Source organism: Ovis aries, chromosome 11, assembly GCF_016772045.2.
Source record: "Ovis aries strain OAR_USU_Benz2616 breed Rambouillet chromosome 11, ARS-UI_Ramb_v3.0, whole genome shotgun sequence".
NCBI lineage: Eukaryota > Metazoa > Chordata > Mammalia > Artiodactyla > Bovidae > Ovis > Ovis aries.
The window spans coordinates 49,556,569-49,578,791 of record NC_056064.1 but is presented as its reverse complement, the minus strand read 5'-3'; the positions used below and the strand labels follow the sequence as shown (position 1 = coordinate 49,578,791).

The following is a 22,223-nucleotide window of genomic DNA, read 5'->3' as shown; positions in this document are numbered from 1 at the left end:
GTACCTTCAGTTTCCCCCTGTGTCTGAGACGTGGAGCAGCCAACTCCGAGGCCGCTTTCGTCTCACGTGACTCATTGTTTTCTGCGCGGCGGGCGGCCCAGTGCACGGGTTTTGTTAGAACACGCACGGTGTGAGGCTGGCCTCCGTTTCCCGGCGGCCTGGTTTGTACACCTGCTGTGTGGTGGGGTGACGTGTCCTGCAGGACAGGTGCGCCCTCGCCGGCGGCCCAGCTTGGGCCCACGCTTGCAGGGGAAGGGACTCGGCCATCGCCGCGCCCCCCCGACGCTTGAATGAGAGACAGACACAGAGCTCTGTGCCCTGTGGGAGACAGACGCAGACTGTCTGGCCAATGTCCCTCCACCCAGGTGGCGGTGCCCCGCCTCGAAGCCCCCACCCACCCGGCTGCCTGGCCACCCTCCCCTGCCCTCCAGCGCGCTGTCTGTGCCTGAGTCTCCCTGACCTTCGTCCCTGGTTTCTGTCCTCGCTCCCAGAGCTCCGGCTCTGCTCACCTCTGGTGCTTCAGGCTCCACAGCTCAAGGCAATGTCTGCCATGCTGTGGCTTTGCCCTTCTCCCGCCCGAGTTCTGAGTGCGGCCCCGTAGCAGAGGAGGGTGCCGGCCGGCGCTGTCTGTGCCCCCCAGGCCAGGTCCAGTGCCGAGCCCCACGGCAGGGATGTGGCGTGAGGTGTCTCCCTGGCCCAGCCCTCCTTTACTCCATGCTGGCTGCCCCCGCCGCCTCCCCCCAGCCTCCACCCAGGTCCTTGCCTCAAGCGTGGGTGTCTGCCCGCTGCTGCCTGCCCTCCACTCGGCGGCCCACCCTGTCTTGAGGGTCCTTCTGGGCAGGGGCGCTGCCTCTGGGTGTTCTGCGTCCCATGCTCGTTTCTGCTGCCCACGTGGCCTGCCCCGTCAAAGCCCTTCGGTTCAGTAGGCTCAGCTCTGCCCGTCTGGTCCCAGGCGAGGCTCTTCTCCCCTTTCTCCTCGTGTCTCCCTCCTCGTGTCGCCCTCCTGCACATAGTCCTGTCTTCCTGCTGGGCTCGGCTCCCGAGCTCGGCCCCTGCCCCTTCCTGCGTCCTAGCCAGCTCTGCTTGGGACTGCTCTCTGGGGAGCATGGCCCCTCCTCTGACCTCTGCGCTAGGAGCTGTGCAGGCTCCATGTTGATCGTTTCTCAGTTTCTGGGATCGGGGTCGTGTGTTTAGTATCCTTTGTATGTCGTGTGTTGGCCAATAGTTTGTGCAGTCAGTAGTTTTGGTACTCGTCAGTCGACTGAGAGTCTGTTTTCATCTGAGGAATCTTTAGCAGTAAAGTCAGTGGTCCTATTGAGGCCTGTTTGGGAGGGATCGGAAGTCCGCTGGTGTGGCTCTGCCCCCAAGACTGTCCCTCTGGTCTTTCCCATCCTCGGGGTTTAGCTTCCCAGTGTGGAGGTTGAGGTGCAGCAGCATCTTTACTGCTCTTCAGATTGATTCTGATCCTTTTAAGGGCAGAGCTTTGAGCTTCTTTAGCTTCATGGTATTTGAAATTCATGTATTAGGGGTAGTGGAAAGCCTGCCTGTGCCTTTGTGTGGCTGCTTGTGGTTTGTGGTGTCTGACCAGGCTTTGTCGGGGTGGCTGGGCCAGGTGAGAGCCACCTGAGTAGCTTCCCAGTCGTCTGCCCCCTGCTTGGAAAAACGGCTCCTCCGGGTGGTGAGGCCAGAGGTGGCCCAAGTGCTCGGGTCTGGGGAGGGGTCATTTAAATGGTACCATCAAAGTGCAGCTTGCTGTTAGGATCTTGACCTCTTCATGTTCTGCTCAGAGCGGTTGAGAAAGCTCGGCGGCTAATAAGGTGGTAGAATGCATCGTCACAAGCAGGTTGACGTCTGAAGACAGGAGGGCATGGTTGTCCGGTGTCCTCTGAGCTCTTGTGCGGCCTCCTTTTCCAGGTGGGACGCTGGAAGCTGTGGTCAGGGGCTGGGGTGGGGCTCCATCTGCCTGCCTGTGAAGGCGTGTGTTTATGGTTGGGATTTCACTGTTAGGTTAGGGAAAGATTGAACACACAGCGGGAAGATAAAGCTAGATGTGATTGTTTTGATTGTTTAAACATTTCTTTATAACTGTTAAGTATTATTTACATATTTATGTACTTAAAATCCTTTTAAGTTTACTTGATGTATTAATAAATGTGTTTTATCAGAATTGTAATTTTTCATTCTGGGTTTTAGCCAATAATAGTCAGCTGTTGATCCCAACCATTGAAAGCTCAACTTCAGCAATTAGAATTTTTCCATAGTTGAGGAAGTTTTTTTCTTTTCCCTTTAATGTCTGTAGCCCTGAGGACGTGGAGAAGGCAATGGCAACCCACTCCAGTACTCTTGCCTGGCAAATCCCATGGATGGAGGAGCCTGGTGGGCTGCAGTCCATGGGGTCGCTAGGAGTTGGACACGACTGAGCGAATTCACTTTCATGCATTGGAGAAGGAAATGGCAACCCACTCCAGTGTTCTTGCCTGGAGGATCCCAGGGACGGGGGAGCCTGGTGGGCTGCCGTCTATGGGGTCGCACAGAGTCGGACATGACTGAAGCGACTTAGCAGCAGCAGCAGCAGCCCTGAGGACACAGAGCAGGCACACTCTGAGGGGAGCAGCTGCCCGCTGCCTCTTGAAGCTGGAGGCGCCTCTGGGCGGGCTGGCTTGCCCTCCCCTCCCTCGGGCCGGTCCCTCTGCGTGGCCGCTGGGCGTGGCCTCCAGGTCAGCTCTCCTCTGTATTTCTTCGTTCTCCCTCATCTAGTTTCAGCTTGCTTTGATTTCTTAGGGAGATGACGGCACCTTTCATGTCCCTCCCTCCCCTTTTATTTTTGCAAGCCTCCAGGTGTGTGTGTGTATGTCAGGGTGGGCGAATGGAGGGTGGTGGAAGAGGGGTGGTGGTGAGGTTTCTTCTCTGACCTGGTGGGAGGGGTCCCGGAGTGTGAGTTAAGAGAATCCCTCTGTACAGTGCCTTTGGGTTTACTTGAAGGGTGCTCAGCAATTAGCCTTTGTTGCCTTCCATGGAAGGTTTGGCCCTGCTTGGGCTCTGTGGCTCCCACGAGGACCATTGGTCAAGCTCTGAGTGGCAGCCAGCCTGGAACTGAAGTGTTGGTGCCGATGGTCCTTTCTGATCACGTGTTGTCCCCTTTGTGTGTGCACATCAGGAACAGTGGTACTGGGGCCCGATGCCCTCCTCAGCCTGGAAACTCAGCTCCTGGACTCAGGAGCACAGAACGGGGGAGGCTGCCCTTCCTGGCCCTGTGCCGTCTGCTGGCGATGTCCCGTCTTCTGAGGGACGGGGAATGGGCTGTCGTGCAGCCAGGTGTCCCGCAGTGCTCCTCAGCTCGCAGGATAGTTCTTGGGGACTCATAGCACCCCTGAGCCACATGGCATGGGCCCCTTTCTCCCGGAGCCTGGGATGGAGCTGCTTTTCTTGGCCTTGACTTGGTGGTGCCTTCAGGGGCCTCAGACCAGCATCTCCTGCTCGGCAGCCAGGCAGACTTGCTTCCAGCAGCTGACAGCCTGTGATTTACGGCTAGAGAACATGCCCCGGGGAGGGAAGCTGGTTGCACAGCGGGCAGAAGAGCCGGCTTGGGTGGGTGGTGACTGGAAGGTGTGGTGGTTGAGAGCGATTACTGAGAAATGCGTGTGTTTGCACCTTGTGCTGTGCCGGTTTCTGGAAGAGCCCGAGCAGTCACCTCGCCTCAGACGTGCGTGCTGCATGGTCTTGCCTCTGTGTGGAGTGACTGCCTCAGTGGTCTGCAGTGGGCGCGTGTCTTATGCGTCCGTGAGAAGTGGGGCACCCTCCCCATTTAGTGGCTTGGCTGATGGCTCCTCCTGACCATCTAAAGGCCGGACGGTTTCTGTGGGCCACTTCCTCCCCTTGCTGAGGGTCACTGTCCTCTGCGCACACTGGGTTGGACCGTGTGTTTTCAGGAGGGAAGGCCGGTGAAGACGGCCCCGTTTCCTGTGGAAAAGCAAAGCAGCCAATAAAACCAAAGCCCTGGCCTCTGGTTCTTGGTCCTGTTCACCCCTTCTGTGCTTCTGAGTGCACTCACGGGAGAATCCATAACTCCTGTGACCCTTCTCTTCGCGTGTACAGAGTCCGCCCGGTGGCAGCTGTGGAGCTGGTCTGGGGCCAGGAGTAAGGAGAGGGCAGGCCGCACCGCACACCCATTGCTGTCCCTCACCTGCCTCGCATCCCTCCAGCTCTACCATGGCCTCCCCTGGAAGCCAGGCACGGCCCCTAAACTGCTGAGCTCGTCACCAAGTATAGAATAAAAATGTGTTTTCAAAGGGGTCTTCTCGTTCCCTACCCCCTAATGTGCTGAGGATTCTCCACGCATGTTGTACACAACACGTTTGCTAGAATTTGTTATGAAGCCATGTGGGCCTGGGGTTTTCTTTCTGGAAAGATTGTGCAGTACTAATTAATTTTTTTTTGTTTTGTTTTGTTACACGATCCAGGTCCATTCAGACTTTCTGTTTTAAGTCATTTCTGCTAATTTGGAATCTCATAGTTTGTCACTTTCCTTTGAGTTGTCTTACTTGTTGTCATAAAGTTTATAAAGTTCCTTGGTTAGCCTTTTGGTTTCTGTGGACTCTTGGGAAGCCCTTGAGTTCCTGACGTCATGGATGCATGTTATATGTGTTAGTGTGCACCTGTGTGTGTATGTTAAAATGCACAACCACACACACTTGTGTTGTTGAACTGTTTTAAATCACTCCACTGCCTCTGAATACTTCAGTGGGTATTCCACATAATCAGCGTGCTGTTTTTGAGGACTGATTTTTAAAACAAAAATTTTTCCCCCACGTGGTAATAATTCTGTTTTGTAACTTATGTTTTAACTGGAGGAAAATTGCTTTTCAGTATTGTGTTGATTTCTGCCGAAAGTGAAAGTTGCTCAGTCATGTCCGACTCTTTGCAACCCCATGAACTATACAGTCCATGGCATTCTCCAGGCCAGAATACTAGAGTGGGTAGCCCTTCCCGAATCCAGGGGCTCTTCCCAACTCAGGGATTGAACCCAGGTCTCCCGGTATGCAGGCGGATTCTTTACCAGCTGAGCCACAAGCAAAGCCCAAGAACACTGGAGTGGGTAGCCTATCCCTTCTCCAGCAGATTTTCCTGACCCAGGAATCAAACTGGGGTCTCCTGCATTGCAGGTGGATTCTTTGCCAACTGAGCTATCAGGGAAGCTTCTGCCATACAGCAATGCAAATTAGCCATAATTAATACATATATCACCTCCCTCCCCTCTCTGCATCCAACATGTCTAGATCATCACAGAGTGCCAGACTGGGATCCCTGTGTTCTCACTAGCTATCTTATATGTATCAATATATATGTTGGCATATGTGTGTGTGTGTATATATCTCCACATGTATATGTAGCATGCATGCCTGCTAAATTGCTTCAGTCACGTCTAACTTTTTGTGACCCTATGGACTGTAGCCTACCAGGCTCCTCTGTCCATGGGATTCTCCAGGCAAGAATGCTGGAGCGGGTTGCCATTCCCTTCTCGTATATGTAGATATGTATGTTGATGCTACTTTCCCCGTTCTGTCCCACACTCGCCTTCACCCACTGTGTCCACTGGTCTGTTCTCCATATGTCTGTCTTATCCCTTCCCTGCAAAAAATGGTTCTTCAGTACCATTTTTCTAGATTCCATATATATGCGTTAGTATAGGAGATTTTTCTTTCTGAATTCCTTCCCTTTAACAGGTTCATCTACCTCACTAGAACTGGCTCAGATTTGTCCTTTTTCATGCCCACATCGGAGAAGGCAATGGCACCCCACTCCAATACTCTTGCCTGGAAAATCCCATGGACGGAGGAGCCTGGTAGGCTGCAGTCCATGGGGTCGCTAAGGGTCGGACACGACTGAGTGACTTCACTTTCACTTTTCACTTTCATGCATTGGAGAAGTAAATGGCAACCCACTCCAGTGTTCTTGCCTGGAGAACCCCAGGGACAGGGGAGCCTGGTGGGCTGCCGTCTATGGGGTCGCACGGAGTTGGACATGACTGAAGTGACTTAGCAGCAGCAGCATGCCCAAATGGTAGTACTTCTGATGGTAGAAGCCCTTGGAAGAGAAGGGAGGGTGGGCACTTTGAGTTCAGTGGTGCCCAGCATGCATTCGTGTCTGCTAACCTGGCTGTGTCTGCCCGCCCTGCCGCCCTGTGTGGCGGGGTCTCCACTCTTGCCACCCGGGCTCGGTGTGGAGCTTGGAGGGCAGGGTTCAGAGCTGTCGGTGGTTCTGGTGCTTCAGAAGTTGAGACAGAAGGTCTTCCTGGTGGTATTTTCTGCTTCACCTCCTAGAGCTTTTGGCGCGCTAGGGTGTGCTTCATGGTTTTAGAAAATTTCGGCAAAATTTGTGTTAGCAGTTATTCTTATACCAAGACATTTATTTGTGTTCTGAAGTGTATAATTGCTATCACCTTGAAAGTCGATTGAGACCTGAGTGGTTTTCCTAACTTTGTGCTTGTCGTGTTGTGGTTTTCATAACCTAGTGGCTCTGGTTCTTTGTGTGCAGCGGCACTGGCCGTGGGGATGGCCTTATGCTCCGAGGACAGAGGGGAGGTGGTGTGTGACCACGGTACACTGGCGCCATGACCTGGGCTGGGCCAGCCCTGAGCACCCCTTCCCCCCAGCCCTGCTCTGCTTGGAGGAGAAGCCGGACCCTCAGTGAGGCCCCATCCTTGGCCGGGCACTCTGTCCTGGTTTGTACGTGAGGCGCTTCAGAGCTGAGACCGCCATGGCCAGGTTATTGTTGCGAACCCTGACATTTAGTTCTTTAAAGTTAGCAGTATCTAACAGTGGTGTGTCCTGTGAGCCTTATTGTTGGGGTCTGAACTGTCTGGGTCCCATGTGAAGAGCTGGCCTGGCTCCCTGGGGAGGCCAAGGTAGAGCTGGAGGGATGCGAGGCAGGTGAGGGCTGGCAGTGGGCTTCGAGGTGTGGCCTGCCCTCTCCTTACTCCTGGTCCCAGACCACCTCCGCGGCCACCAGCTTGGGCCTCTGTCCTGAGCCAGTCCACTGGGCCTGTCCTGGCAGTCTGGGTGGGAGGCTGACGGCCGGCATTGAGAGGGTTGCTCTTGTGGCTGCTGCTGCTGGAGCAGGGTGCAGAGTGCTATGCCTGGTGGCTCGCCTGGGGGCTTCCACATCCTGTTGAGACTCATCCGGCTGCTGGATGGTTTCCTCCTTCCTTTCCACAGAGCCACCTCCCTGACAGCTTCCAAAGTTCAACAGGAAGAAGCTCGGGGATCTGGGTGACTTTCCCACTTGTCATAAATGCAGATTGTAAAGGCAAAGATTTCAAGTGTTTGGGGAGTGGTTTACCAGTCCTGAAATGGGTATATTTCAGATGTGACCTGTGGATGTCTGGGGTTCCTTGTCCATTTATAGTGTGTGTCACGGAGGAGCGAAGTGCCCTGAGCTTCCCAGTCTGATGGCTGGCTCATGGTTTTGGGGTTGCCTTGATGGGAAGAGAAGGGCAGAAAGTGCAGAGGAGCGCGTGACTTCTGCCGGGGGGCTTTGCAGCAGAGGTGCAGAGCAGGGTTGGTGTGGCGAGGATGTTTTCCCACGTGCTGGGACATGGTGGTGGAGCTGTCGGCTGCTGGCTAGGAGGTTCCTTGGTGCTTTGAGTAGTGGGATGTCTTGGGCCTGTGGGTCTGAGCCCCTGTGTGCCTGCCTTGGTGCGTCCAGGGCTCTCGGGTGGTCAGTCTCCACATGAAACGCCGCTGACTAAGTGTCACCCTCTTCATCTCAACTCAGTGTAGCTCGTTGGCCGGCAGGACCTGGTATTGGGGGACAGGGTCCAGGGAAGTCAGGCCCATGCACCTTCAGATGGTCTAAGAAGTAGTCTCCTGTGCCAGTTAAAAGCTATTCCTGAAGGAGGAGTTCCTTAGCTGTTTTCTTAAAGGTGCTCAGCTTTAGAGCTCTTTGTTTAAGGGCTTGGGTACCTGTGTGAATTACCACAAGTCTTGCAGACTTGCTTCCCTGGTGGCTGAGATGGTAAAGAATCCGTCTGCAATGCAGGAGACCTGGGTTCGATCCCTGGGTTGGGAAGATCCCCTGGAGAAGGAAATGGCAACCCATTCCAGTGTTCTTGCCTGGAGAAGTCCATGGACAGAGGAGCTTGGCGGGCTACAGTCCATGGGGCCACAGAGAGTAGGACACGACTGAGTGACTAACACTTTCTCTGTGCAGACTTGAAACCAGAGGGTAAAATTTCAGGTTGAGGACTTCAGGGTTTTGATGTTTTGATGGCCTGCTGGCCCCACGTGGGTGCGATGCAGGAGGGGCCCTTTCTCCTTTGCTGACTCAGGTTGAGGATGAGTTTGTGGGAGGCTTACCTTTGTGTGGGATAATTCAACCTGTAGTTCTTATCCTTTGTTACCTTCAGTTACACGCCGTTCCTGGAACCTGGTGCGATTTTTTCCTCCTTACAGGCCAGTGCCCTTACTTCAACACCGGCATGCGTCAGTGAGCCCCGCCTCAGGCTGCGTCCCTGGTTTATGCTGCCCACTTGGAAGATTTTCAGTCTCGTAATTTCTTTCTTGTATAGCAAATTTTGTTACTCATGGCGAGTGTTTAGGATAAAAATTTTGGAAGATTGCAACTAGTTGTTTTGATAATTTATGTTTTAAATTTGTAAAGGTTTTTGTGATATTTTAATAGTTTTTTTTTGTTTTTTTTTTTTAGGCACAAATATTTAAACATGGAAAACGTGAAGACTGTTTACCCTACGGTAAGATTTATTTGTAAGTGAGGATGTGTTTGTGACATGAGTTTGCCCAAATTCTGATCAAATGTGTCTCATTAAGTTTATTCATAGGCACGAAAGTTTGTGGCTTGCTGTATTTGGATATTGTCATAGGTTTTTTTTTTTTGGGTCTTCTCTGTGTGTGTATGTGTGTGCGTGTATGTGTGAATAATCTAACTCTGGCCTCAGGCCTTGTACGGGAGGAGGTCTGGGTTCCTGATTGACAGGTCTCGATCCTGGGGACTTGGAATGTAGACCTAGCCCTGAGGTCTTCAGCTCACTTCTTGGGAGCCCAGCTGCATTCTTGCTGGCACCATGGCTACATCATGTGCCCTTTTCGTCTCATTCTCTTAATTTTAGATTAAACTTCAGCTTATGAAAACCTATATAGTCATTCTTGCTGCGGGAAAGCTTACTACCTGGAACAAGAGAAATTTCTTAGTCTGTGCGTTAGAAGATGCGTGGATCAGATTTGGGCAGTAGAGTCTGTTTATTTCTTGACATTTTCATCATGGGACATTTCATATACACAACAGAAGAGACACTGGTATAGCGGGTGCTCATGTTTCTATCACAAGCTTCAGGTTTTTGATGCATGGGCATCCTGTTTCATCCATGCTTCCCCTCACACACCTTCCCCCCCGCCCCGGACACCCTGTCTTCCCACTGGCATCTGTTCACTCTTTTAAGAAACGTCTAATCTTGATGTCACGGTCACACCTGAGAACGTGAGCAGTCGACACTCAGCATCATCGCGTTTGTCCTCAACAGCCTTGCACATGCAGACCCCGACTCCATCTTGAGTTACCATCAGTTGTACCCAGGCTGGTCACTGTATGACGTTTGGGTCTTTTGGGGAGTTACCCAGAAGCCATCACAACTTGGCTTGAAAACCGCCCTGCTCTTGTCTCAACATGAAACATGGTCTCGTGTGCTCTCCTCGCCTCCGCCTTCTCCGATGCTCTCCTTATTACCCTGACCAGCCTTAGTGGCAGGGGGCCTGATCACACTGCTCCCCTGGTTGTGGAGATCCCTCCTTGTTCCTACAGCCTCACACCGAAGTCTGTCTGCGTGGTCCTCGTGGCCCTTAGCGTGTGCTCCACCCACCATGCACGCACCCAGCCCCTCTGCTCAAGTTGCTTCTCCCTCCCTGGGCTCCTCTGCATTCCACCTCTGGATGCCTGGTGGAGCAGGTCCAGCTCCAATGCACTTAGTAAATGACATGAGGTGAAGGGGTCTGCTCTGTGAAGCAGAGCTCAAGGGGTACAGCATAGACGTAGGCCTTTGCACTGACTTGGAGGAGGGGGGCCCGGGAAGTGTCTGGCTTTGATGTTGTGCATGTCAGGTGGGGTTGGTGGGTTCGGGAGATCACACAAACCCTCCCAGCAAACTGAGCAGGGTGTTCTGTGTTTGCAGCTGCCACTGTTCTCCAGTGCCTGGACAGCTGCAGGCTCCCTGATAGCAACCAGACCTTGCTCCGGAAGCTGGGGGTGAAGCTCGTGCAGCGGCTGGGCCTGACCTTCCTGAAGCCCCGGGTGGCCGGATGGAGGTTGGTGGACGGAGCGGTGACCGTGCAGCCAGGGTGTCTGGAGGCTGGTGTGGGGCCCAGGGCTTCAGGCTGCTGGGCACAGTGGGCTAATCATGTGTCCTCCTGCTTCCATTCTTTTCCCCCAGTCCCAAGAGCATTTCTGATTTTGAAAGGAACAGCTTTTCTTTGGGTAATTTTCTGACTTCACATCTTCCAGGTAGAATTTTGAAGTGGGGCTGATGAGAGGGAAAGCTTGCCCCTCGTTCTGAAAGTGCCTGTCCTAGTGTAGGGCAGCGTCACTGGCGGGTAACACCGCAGGGGAGGCTCTATTCTGGTCCTTTCAGTCCGGGTTTCAGGCTCACTCCTCAGGGTTTACTCAGAGCTGTCTCTTTCTGAGGATGGAAAAGATGTCTTAGTGGTCCAAGTGGGTCCCGTGGAAACAGCTTGTTCTATTGTGCCGGGGTACTACATTTTTAACAGTCTTCAGTATTTTTTTAAAATTAATTTACTTTATTTGGAGGCTACTGTATAAGATTGGAGTGGTTTTTGCCATACGTTGTCATGAATCAGCCATGGGTGTACATGTGTTCCCCATCCTGAACCCCCTCCCACCCAGTCTTCAGTTTTATTTCAAGTATTAATATGTGTGTTTTGGGAGGAATTATTTGATTATGAAGAATCATTGATTATGTTTCCAGTTATAGGAAATTGCAGAGAAGTGTGTTATATATTAGGGATGTTTTACTAAAATGCCTTTTGAGTATTCTGCATATTGTAAGTATGTTCTGTAAGTTGTTTATGAAACTAATGTTAGTGTCTTCTTTCCAGATGCTGTAAAAGATTAACATTCTGTACTGTGTCAGCGTTCCCCTGAGAAACAGAACCAGTGTAGGAGTGGGTGTGTGTGTATGTGTGTTAAGAGACACAAGGAATTGGCTTGTGGTTGTGAGTGTCCAGATCTGGTAGGCTTAGAGACGCAGGAGGCGCTGACGTTTCAGTCTGAGTCTGAAGGCAGGAAGAATCCCTCACTGAGGGGAGAGTGATCCAGGCTGTGGTCCCCGGCCTTCCCCGGACTGGGCAAGGCCCACCACACTGGGGAGAGCAAGCTGCTTTACTCAGCCCACAAGGTAAACGTTCATCTCACCTAGAGTCACCCACAGAGACACACCCAGAATAACCTTTGGACAAATATCTGGGCCCTGTGACCCGGCCAGCTTGGCACATTCGAGTGAACCGCTGCAAGTACTCTAGGCGTTCACTCGGGAAGGAGAGGAATTCAGCATCACACTTCCGTTGTTCAGGCTGTACCTCCCTGGACACTGAGTGTGATCATTAAATGTGGTGGCTTCAGTCTTCCTTCGTGTTGTTTGCTTTCTCTCTCTTCCATCTTTCTTTTCATTTTATCCCCTCTGATGCACTTTCACGGTCTCTTGTAGATTCATTCCCTTTTTGGTGTTCGTCCCCTTAGGAGGAGTGAGTCTGTCTGGCAGGCGGGTAACTGGCTGCACTGCCCCTCTTGGTGTCTTGCTATCTGCCCGGGCCTGGTCAGTTCCTCCCACTGGGATGCGGCCCTTGCTCCTGCAGTAGCCGCTCGTGTCTACGTGTGGCCTTTCAGTCCCCCCTACTGGACCCACCCTTCAGTGACTGCCTGGTGGTACATGGGTACCTCTGGATTCTGGCTCTTGGCCTCTTACCTGCTCTCTGATGGCATGTCTGGATCTGAACGTGCCTCACAGTTGCCTGAGGATTCAGGGAGACTTATGCAGAATTTGGGGGGCTTTCTCAGGTTCCCTTCCTCTAGTGTCTGTCCCCACTTAGTAGCCATCTCGTCACAATTTTTTTTTCCTGCCCATCAGGACAGTGGCTCTCCGCTTGGGCTCTCCTTTCCTGTGCTGTGGTTTAGAAAGTTCATCTGGGAGGAAGCAGAGGGGAACAGTGGGTGCGCCTGAGGGCTTCTCTGCCGTGAGGGCTTGGAGCCTTGCCGTGGGTATCTTGTGCCTGCCAGCGCTGCTTTATACACTTTGTCTAGGTCTGTGGTTAAGGCGGGAGGGAGAGTCTAGTGGCAGCCTTTCTGGTCTCTGGTTGCTGGACAGTGATGAGGACTTTGCCTGTGAGGTGGTGAGCACATGTCCTCACTGGAGGAGAGCAGCGGCAGAGTCGGCAGTTGTCACCACGTGCCTGCTGCTTGCTGGGCGCTTCATGAGCACCGTCCTGTGGCGCCTGGTGACCTTCTCCCTGATTCAGTTGCCTGTTGCTGCTCTGATTCTTTTGCATTTTTTCCCCCAGCCCAGGCAGTTGTCAGACACCCTCTGGGTGACCTGCAGTGTGGACTCAGTTCTGAGTCTGTGTCCGCGGAGACGGCACCGGATCCCACAGATGAAGGGCTCAGCCCCCACGACTGTCTCTCCCACCTCAACCCCGCCCCTCACTGGTTGCAAGTCCCATTTGTCACCTGTGCTTCTGACAGCTGGGCTGCTGGTTGGGAGTTCCCACTACCCCCTTGTTGGGTTTGATAATTTGCTAGAGTGGCTCACAGAACTCAGAAATATTGTATTTACGAGATTATTGGTTTGTTGCAAAAGGCTCAGGAATAATCAAGTGGAAGAGATGCCGAGGGCAGGGCTCAGGGAGAGGGCATGGGGCTTCTGTGGGTTTTACTGGAAGCCTCATTGCATAGTCACGGTTGATTCTGTCACTGGCCATTGGTGGTTGATTGACCTTCCATCCTGGGAACTGCCCCATGGAATCTGAGGCCTCAAGGCCACAGCTAACAGTGTCCAGGTTGCCTCTATCTCCAAAGCCCCAGTTATCTCTTACCGGACTTGGCCTTAGGCTACGGCCCCTAGTCCATGCTGTAACTCAGCCTGTCACCGTTTATGCCGCAGGCCCTGTCCTGAGATAGAGCTGCCCCAGAGTCAGGCCCAATCGTGCCTGCCCGGCTTCCAGGAAGGGAGGCGGTGTTCATGGGCCTGCTCTGCACAGGCCCTGGTCTGAGTGCTTTGTGCACATGCTCCCATCTGGCCTCATTTTACAGACAGGGAAACTGAGGCAACCAGAGGTTCGGGGACTGTGCTGTGGGACCCTTCACAGCGCCGTGGGAGATAATCCTGGTGACCTCAGTTTGTGGAGGAGGGGGGTGTGGTGGGCAGGAAGTAGTGAGAGCCATTCAGGAGCGGGCTCTATGGGAGCTGGAGAGGACCAGCTGTGGCCCCTGGGGTGCGGAGAGCAGTGTCTGGCCCAGGGGTGGGGTGGGACTATACTCAGCTGGGACCTGGAGGCGGAGCCTATGGAAATAGGGCCAAGGCCACTGGGCTCGAGCACGCCTTTCCTGCCATCTCGGTCGCGCACATGTTTTTGAGGTCAACCCTCAGACACGTGAGGGTTTCTGAGTCCTCTAGAGGGTGAATCTGTTCTGAAGCTCAGATGAGGTGGTTATCTTTCTTTGACAGTCCATGCTGGCAACTGTTATTGCTCCGTTTCCTTCCTGTCCATCCCATCCCTGGAAAGCACATGGAATTTTCACAGTGATGTTATTCATAAATTGCCGATTCAGTTGGGATTTTCTAGCTCCAAGGTGTCCCAGTGGGTCTGAGGTTCATTTGCTCCTTGCAGGTACCAGCGGGGCTGCCGCTCCTTGGCCGAGAGCTTACAGCATTCCATTCAGAATCCCAAAGAGCCCATGACACAGGCTGAGACCCCCGACAGCGACGGAGAGGATGACGTCCCCGCGGAGGTGGAGAGTGTGATCGGTGAGTGCGGGCCGCCTCATCTCCACCTGCAGGGCACCCAGTTTGACCTCTGGTCTTTGCAGGGCGGGAGGAGAGGCTGGGGGTTCCTGCACCCGCAGTCCCTGTTGCCCTCTGACGCGGCTTAGGTTGCTGTGGTCAGGGTGCACGTGTGTGTACACCGCCACAGGCTCCGTCCTGCCTTTCTGTCCACTTCTGTGCTGCCTCTGCTCTCCAGCAGGGCCTCCACTGACTGGCCTGCAAGGCCCGTCGTGCTCACGAGGCCTCTGTGCAGCCTCTCCTAGTGGCTGACCGTTCCCAAGACCCAGTCCCCAGGAGAACTGCTCTCTGCAGCCTCCAGCAGGCACTTGTTTTTTCTGGGCCGCCTCCCTCTCTCGTGCTCTCCGCCCAGTGCCTGTGAGGATGGGTGGATGTGCTTTTTAGGAGCTATGGCAGAAGTTGGTCTTAAATGATGATTTGAAAACACACAGGAAGAAACGTCCTTTTCTTGTGATTAGACTTAAGGCTCTCCCTGTAATTCCCTTCATGGTACTGTTTGGAGTGGTGTGCAGGGTGGGTTACCTTACAGCTGGGAACTGAGAGCTCAGCTCGAATTCCGGGTGCTTCCATGCGGCTCACAGACTGGCCTTCCCGTGTTCTTCCAGAGCAGCTGCTGGTTGGGCTGAAGGACAAGGACACGATCGTGCGGTGGTCTGCGGCCAAAGGGTAGGTGCCCGATTCAGGCCGGGGCTGGGCTAGGGGCTGGCAGCTTATTCCCCAGATGCTTGTCAGTCTGCTGGGTCTTCTTAATCATGAAGAGCTTCTTGTGCAATTTGATAGCTGTGGGCAGCTCTGAGAGTTTTAAAGGGTAGACTGATTTTTTTTTTCCCCTAATTTATATTTATTGCTTTATGTCCTAATTTTCAAGAACATTGCTGAGGTTGGTCAGCAGCTCCTTCGTTTTCTTGCATTTTTGGCTGGAGTGAGCCACATTTGCCTTTTTTTAACCTTCAGGTGTTCCTTTCCTTACTCGTCCATGTCCTCATCACCGTGACCCTCACTTCCTGCCCCCATGGCCAGGGGTACACCCCTCATGTAGAAAGGGGTGCTGCACAGCCCCACTTAATCCCAGAGTCTGGCATGTCCCCTCTGCTGCACCTGAGGGAACAGCCAGCAGAGGTGCCCAGGCCCACCCAGGTGGGCCAGAGGGGCATGGGGGACAGAGTACAAAGGAAATGGTTATGGGGAAAATTAAAATTGATGGAAGTGCTGGTGGGCCCTCCCCCGAGAGTTCTGGGTTTCTGTGTCAACTAATTCATGTAGCAAGCACCAGGTAAAGGAGGTTCACATGGAGGCTTTTGGGTAGCTTTGAAGCCCAGAGTCTTGTCTGCTTGAAATGTGATGGGCTGGGAGGGTGAGTCTTCCTCGGGTGCTGCTGGCCGGGACACAACCCAGGCAGGTGACCTTATGGGAGCCAGCCCAGTTGGCATCCAGCATGGGGCTGGGACAGCCTGCTGGGCAGACCTTGGTGGCCTGAGCTGGGAGCTTTGACTGTCCGAGACAAACATGTGCCGTGTGGGTTCCCCAGATTCCTGTCCTGTGTTCATGTCAGTGTGATGGGCCCCCTGATGGGGCAGGTGGCCTTTGTGGAACAGACTCAGCCACTTTGCCCTTCTCTGGAGGGAAGGACAATCTCTCGGGATGTTCCTAGTGTAGCATGGGCCCTCGACAGGCTGGTGATGCTGACAGATGCTGACGTTGCTTTTCCTTTTCAGAATTGGTAGGATGGCCGGAAGACTGCCCAAAGAGCTGGCGGATGACGTGACCGGGTCGGTGCTGGACTGTTTCAGGTGTGTGGGGAGATCACGGAGGGAGGCGTGTTTCTAGGGCATGTGAGGCTGACCCAGGACTTCGACTCTTTCTCTGGAGATCTGAACATGGCTGTCGTCTCCAGTTGGTTTGCAGTACTTTATCTCGTTAGCTGACTGATATTTTACAAACTTACTAAGTTTTAGTGATGCTTTCACCCCAGTGGGTGAACGTGTGCTCTGGGTCCTGGGGGGACAAGCTGGCATGGTGCTGGGGTCTCAGGCTCTCTTGTATTTTCAGTTTCCAGGAGACGGACAGTGCCTGGCATGGCGGGTGTCTGGCGCTGGCGGAACTGGGCAGACGAGGCCTGCTGCTCCCTTCCCGGCTCTCAGACGGTGAGTGTGAAGCTCAGTTTGTGTGTGGACCTTGGGGTGCTCCATCCAGCCCCCTCCTGGCATGGCCCACTCCCTGGAGTGACGTGAGCATCGTGAGTGTTGCAGGAGAGAGCCTTCTAGGCCTTTGTCCTTAGGCTTCTTTCTCACGTAGGCCTTCCTGAGGCCCAGTGTCTCTCCTCCCTTCTGTGCAGTTTCAGTATCCTGTTGGTCCTGATTTGGAGTGTTGTGAGCTCTTGTGACGTCTGGGATTGTCTCGTCCCCCAGAACCAGTTTCACCCTCGTGGGGGTGCTGTCGCCCATTAAGAGTGTGTGCATGGCCCTGGTTCTCCTACAGTGACATCATGGTTCCTGGGAGCAAGACTCACGCCAGTGAGGGGATCGGAGGGGAGGGAGCTCGCAGTGGGCCTGAGCAGGGGGACAGCGTGGCGGGTGCAGACGGATCACTGATTTCGAGGCCTGCATGTCCTAGCTCTCGGACCCAGCTGCATGGAGGTGCAGCCTGGGACCAAGGCCACAAGAAGCTTGTCTGTGGTGGGTGGGGATGTCCCTGGGAGCAGTGGTGCCTGTGGATAAAAGGGACGGATACCTGTGAGGGATGAAGAGGGCCCTTTGCTGGAGTGTGTCTCCACAGGTGCCACGCACCCTGGGGATGACTTCTGTCCAGAGTGGGGACGTCTGTGCAGAGAAGGCGCTGGTCAGCAGCCAAGCGGTGGGGTTGCTGCAGGTGCTGGCTGTGCGCCCAGTGTTGTGAGGCGCGTGCAGAGCTCCTTGACGCTTGATTTCTGTGGGCTCTTTCAGCTTATTTTTGTAGCAGCTTTACTGAGATATAATTCATATTAACATATTGTAAACCTCACCCATTTAAGGAATTCAATTCAGTAGTTTTTAGTACGTTTATAGAGTTGTGTAACTGCCACCATCTGAGTCTGATTTCACTGTTCCTCAAAGAAACCCTGTACTCGGGAGAAGTCTTTCCCCATCTTCCCTCAGCAGCCCCAGTCCTGGGCACCCGCTGATGTCTTTCTGTAACTGCCTTTTCTGGACGCTTCATGTAAGTAGGATCTCCCATAGTGGTCTCGGCGTTGACTTCTTTCACTGAGCGTAATGTTTCTAACTTCACCCCCGTTGTACCGTGTAGCGGTGGTACTTCATTCCTTTCTGTGGCTGAATAATATTCCACGGTATGGCTGCACGTTTGTGAATCCTCTCATAGTTGGGGCGTTTGGGTTTTCACCCTGGGCTACTGTGGATAATGCTGCCCTGAACATTTGTGCACAAGTGTTTGTGTGGCCGGGTGAGTTCTCATCCTCCAATCCCTAGGTGTAGACCTAGGAGTAGAGGTGATGGGCCAGCGCTAAACCTGCCTTCCACTTCTTGAGGAACTGCAGACTTCTCCAAGATGGTTGTTCCATGAGTAGAGGTGATGGGCCAATGCTAAACCTGCCTTCCACTTCTTGAGGAACTGCAGACTTCTCCAAGATGGTTGTTCCATGCGCCACCACTTGGCGTTCCTACCAGCTGCGTAGGGGGTTCCAGTTTCCCCGTCCTCTCCAACTCTTGTGTTTCTCTGTTTTTTTTTTTTCTTTTTTAATAGCCATCCTAGTAGCTGTAAAGTGCTATCTTACTGTGGTTTTGATTTGCATCTCAACTGTGTTGAGCATCTTTTCATGTGCTTTTTGACTATTTCGCTATGTTCATTGGAGAAATGTATGTTCAGGTACTTTGTTAATTTAAAAAATCGGGCTATTTGTCTTTCTATCGTTGTGAGTTCTTAATGGATATAAGCCTTTTATCAGTTACATGATTTGTGGATATTCTGTCTCCTCTGTGGTTGTCTTGTCACTTTGCTGATGGAGTTTGATGCACTGAAGCTGTATTAACTTACCAGTTTTCTCTTCCGTTGCCTGTGCCCCTGGTTTCATATCTAAGAAGTCGTTGCCTACCCTGAGGCCAAGGAGATGTACTGCTGTACTTTCATTTACTCTCGTTCCATCCTAAGTGACTTACACATTTACTTGTGAAAATAGACCTGTGAGAGTGTGTGTGTGCGCGCGCGAGGGTGTCATGGGTCAAGAGGAAGTCTCTGCCTCTGTGGTGCTGATTCCAGTTTAACTTGAAGGAGACCAGAGTCCTCACTGCTGCTCACGCCTGAGGCCGGCTGGCACAGTGTACGTGTCTGTCATATATCATGACGTCAGCAGCCTCCACCAGCCGCAAGCAGCCAGAGTGAGAACACAGAGTGGTGGATGAAGTGCATTGCTGCCGACGAATGTATTGTAGATGGAAAGTGTCAAAATGGGGCCCAAAAACTGTGAGACGTCACACGTGGGGAGTTGGCCTGTAGTCTTAGGTGCTGGCCACCTCCTGCCTGTGGCGCCCTCCAGATGAGCCAAGCCTTTCCGCAGACCCTTCGTGTGGCTGGTGGGTTGTGGAGCTGTGCTGTCTCCTGCCTCGGACGGGCTGTGCAGGCAGCTGCGGTCTTATCCTGGAGCAGGCTCCAGAGGTGACGGGTCTAACACCATTCGCTTTCCTTCAGCCCGTTCTCCTGCTCCTCAGGCTGGGCCGTTTGAATTGCCCTGTCTTCAGGTTCTCTGATCCTTCCTTCTATCTGCTCAGACCTGCAGGTTGTTCTCCTTCCTTAGCTGAATTTTTCATTTCATTGGCTATATTTTCAGTTCTAGAATTTCTCTGTAGTCTCTTTTACAGCCGGTGTCTTTATTGACACTCCATGTTTGTACAGACATTGTTCTCTTGTTTCCTTTAGCTCTTGGAGCATATTTGAGATAATTGATTCAGAGTCAGTGTCTTGTAAGACGCCGTCTGGCCTTCCTCAGAGGTGGTTTCTGTCAACTTCTTTTTTTTTTTCACTGTGACTGTACCATAGTTTTTTGTTTCTTTGTATGCTTTGTTACTGTTTTATTGAAAACCGGGCGCCCTGACAGATGATGTGGTAACTCTAGAAATTGAGTTCTGCCTTGTCCGAGGTTTGCTGCGCTTGCTGTTGTTGAAGCTTGTTTAGCCGTCTCTTTATTTAGTGACTTTTTCCCAGACTTTTTTTTTGCAATGACTTTATTCCTTGTTTGGTCACTGAGGTCTCTCTTCTGTTGCTTTAGTGTATCACCAGTGACCTAACAGAGGTTTCTTAGATGCTGAAATTTAGTAGCCTCTTTGTTCGCTAAGCACCCTGTTGATTGATGCAGGTTTTTTTTTTTATTAGATTCCAGAGTGCTGAAAAGCTAGATTCTGCTTTTACCAGCTTACTGGTTTCCTTGGTAGAGGGACCAATTCGTGGAGTCCCCTACGGCCATATTCTGTGACATCATCCAAAAACCAGCATCTGAATAGCATTCCAGTGTTACTCTGGGTCCTCTGAGAAGATGTGGACACCAAGACAGGATTAAGTGTGCAAGTTATTTTATTAGGAAATGTTGGAAAGGCTGGCAGAGCCACCATCCAACCCCAAGAGCTGCGGGGCTGGGGTGTGGGTGGCGGAGTCCTGGTGGGCCGTGTGGTCTCAGGAAGGGCTTCTAGGGGAGTGGGGGTCCTCAAGCCAAAGTCAGCCTCAGACACATTCTCAGCTTCCTGGGATGGTCTGCAAGGCATGGCTGCTGCCCTGCCTCCTTGGTGGAGTCACCATGGGGCCTGGGGTCAGCCTGTGCCTGTGGGTGAGTCCTGCCTTGGCCACAGCCTTTGTGTGCAGAGTGCTGACCTCGCTTGTCTCCTTACTGCCCCCTCTCCATGGGCCTGTGTGCCTGGCTTTCCTTCTCCACTGCTCCTGACCTCTCCTAGCACTTTCCTGTTCTCCTGACTACTGTGCGCTTTACTGATTTTTAACCTTTGTGCAATCTTGAACTCTTGGACATTCCAGCCTGTAAGAAAAGTGATAGCCGTATCGAGACGTCTCTGGCTTAGTGCGTGGAGTAGGGGTTGTGTTTTTCTGTATCGGAATGTTTTTCTCCTTGAGTGAAAGTGTGTGCGTACTTCATTTCATACTCACTCCTCTCCCTGTCTTGGGAGTGGGGGCATTTTGGTTGAAGGTTAAACCAGGGGTAGAGGTAGATGGCTGTGGGCTGCTGGTAAGACTGTTACAAAGCAGGTTGTCAGTACTTTTGTTTCTTCAATGTGAATACAAGGATCCTTTTTAGAAGTTATTTTCAGCATTACTAGGATGTGTAGTAACCTAACATACAGTTTACCTATTATAAGTGTCTGATTCAGTGGCTTTGGTTTGTTACATTATCGATTTTCAAAAAACATTTTAGAATAAATATGACATCAATTCAGTTCAGGCGCTCAGTTGCATCTGACTCTTTGCAACCCCATGGACTGCAGCATGCCAGGCCTCCCTGTCCATCACCAACTCCCAGAGTTTACCCAAACTCATCTCCATTGAGTTGGTGATGTCATCCCACCATATATGACATAAACTTGCCATGTTAACTATTTTCAAGTGTACAATGCAGTGGCGTTAACTACATTTACGGTGTTGTATAACCATTATCATCACCATCTATTTCCAAATTTTTTTATGTTCCCAGATAGAAACCATGTCCCCCTAAACACTTAACTCCCCCTCCCTTCCCCTCCCCTCAGCCTCTGACACGCACAAGTCTGTCTGCCTCTGTGTCTGCTGCTCCGGGGACCTCATATAAGTGGGATTGTGCAGGATTGTCCTTAGTGTCCTACTTACTTTGTTCAGGATTCCAAGGTTAAGTTCAATTTGTAGCTCATGCCAAACTCTTTATGGCTGAGTAACAGTCCCCTGTGTGTATGGATGGCCTGTTATTTACGTCTTTATCTGCCAGTAGATTTTTGGGTTATTTCTGTCTTTTTATTATTTTGAATAATGCTGCCATAAACATTGGGTGCCTGCATCTGTTTGAATCCCGGTTTTCATTTATTTTAGGTGTATGTCTAGGGGTGAAATTGCTGGTTCACATGGTAATTCTGTATTAAAATCTTTGAAGACTTACCGCATTTTATACATGAAGGTCAGAGACAGCTCTGGAGCTGGGTTATATGTGAATGAAGAAAGGTACTGTCATTGATATATCAGCAAGACGGAATTTTTTTTGCTGTTGTTGCTAAGCTCTAAGAACCCACTGTGCTTGTAGAGGTAGTTGCAGAGAGCCTGCATGGTTTCTGTGGCTGTACGTGTGCAGATGACCTTTTGGAGGAATTCCCTTAGGCGGGTTAATTTCATGGGGCTGCAGGCACATGTGGCTCCCACCGTGAACATCTGCAGGCAGCGCTGGGGCTCCCTGACTTGTGTGGCTGCAGGACTCTGAGCAGTCGTTAACTGTCTCCGTTTCTTCTTACTGTCATTTAAGATGGTGGTAGACATTCTTGGGTGAGCTTAGAATCTCTGGGTCCCCAAAACGGAAGTTTCATGTTCTTGCCTGTAAGGCACGAGGTGAGAGCTTATCTCTAGGGCCTGAGGCTTTGGGCCCCAAGCCTAGAACAGCTTCTGACCCTCTGCTTCCTGCAGGGTGTGGACTTGCTGGAAAGCAAGCGTACCCTGTTTTTGGTCTTTGTCAAAGCACATTGGTATACAGAAACACAGGAGCCCAGGCTTGCCAGTGAAGGCTGCGCATGTGTGCGTTGGTTTCAGGTCACGACAGCACATGTGTTGGATTGGTGGTGTGGGCCAGGGACTCATAGGCCATCCTGGATGATCTATAACAGTTTGTAACAGCGGCTTCCTATTTACCTTAAGAGAATCAAGACCAGCTCTGCATCCCTGTTATGGGTTGGTGTTGTTCAGTCGCTAAGCTGTGTCTGACTCTTTGAGACCCCATGGACTGCAGCATGCCAGGCTTTCCTGTCCTTCACTATCTCCCGGAATTTGCTCAGACTCATGTCCATTGAGTCAGTGATGCCATCCAACCATCTCATCCTCTGTCATTCCCTTCTCCTCCTGCCCTCAATCTTTCCCACCGTCAGGGTCTTTTCCAATGAGTTGGCTCTTCGTATCAGTGGCTAAAGTATTGGAGTATGTGAGT

The 22,223-nt window shown here is 52.1% G+C and overlaps 1 protein-coding gene across 2 annotated transcripts in view; it reads left to right on the top strand.

The window, feature by feature from the left end:
* The window catches only part of TBCD (tubulin folding cofactor D), a 143,793-nt gene that overhangs the window by 25,419 nt on the left and 96,151 nt on the right, over nucleotides 1-22,223 (top strand). For both annotated transcript variants that reach the window (XR_009595364.1, XM_027974323.2), the window contains exons 8-13: nucleotides 8,704-8,749; nucleotides 10,181-10,313; nucleotides 13,905-14,041; nucleotides 14,683-14,743; nucleotides 15,793-15,867; nucleotides 16,127-16,221. Coding sequence is in view for 1 of the 2 variants with exons in the window: in XM_027974323.2 (XP_027830124.2) it covers nucleotides 8,704-8,749; nucleotides 10,181-10,313; nucleotides 13,905-14,041; nucleotides 14,683-14,743; nucleotides 15,793-15,867; nucleotides 16,127-16,221 (547 nt within the window). In the remaining variant the exon portion in view is untranslated. The remainder of the gene's footprint in view (nucleotides 1-8,703; nucleotides 8,750-10,180; nucleotides 10,314-13,904; nucleotides 14,042-14,682; nucleotides 14,744-15,792; nucleotides 15,868-16,126; nucleotides 16,222-22,223) is intronic.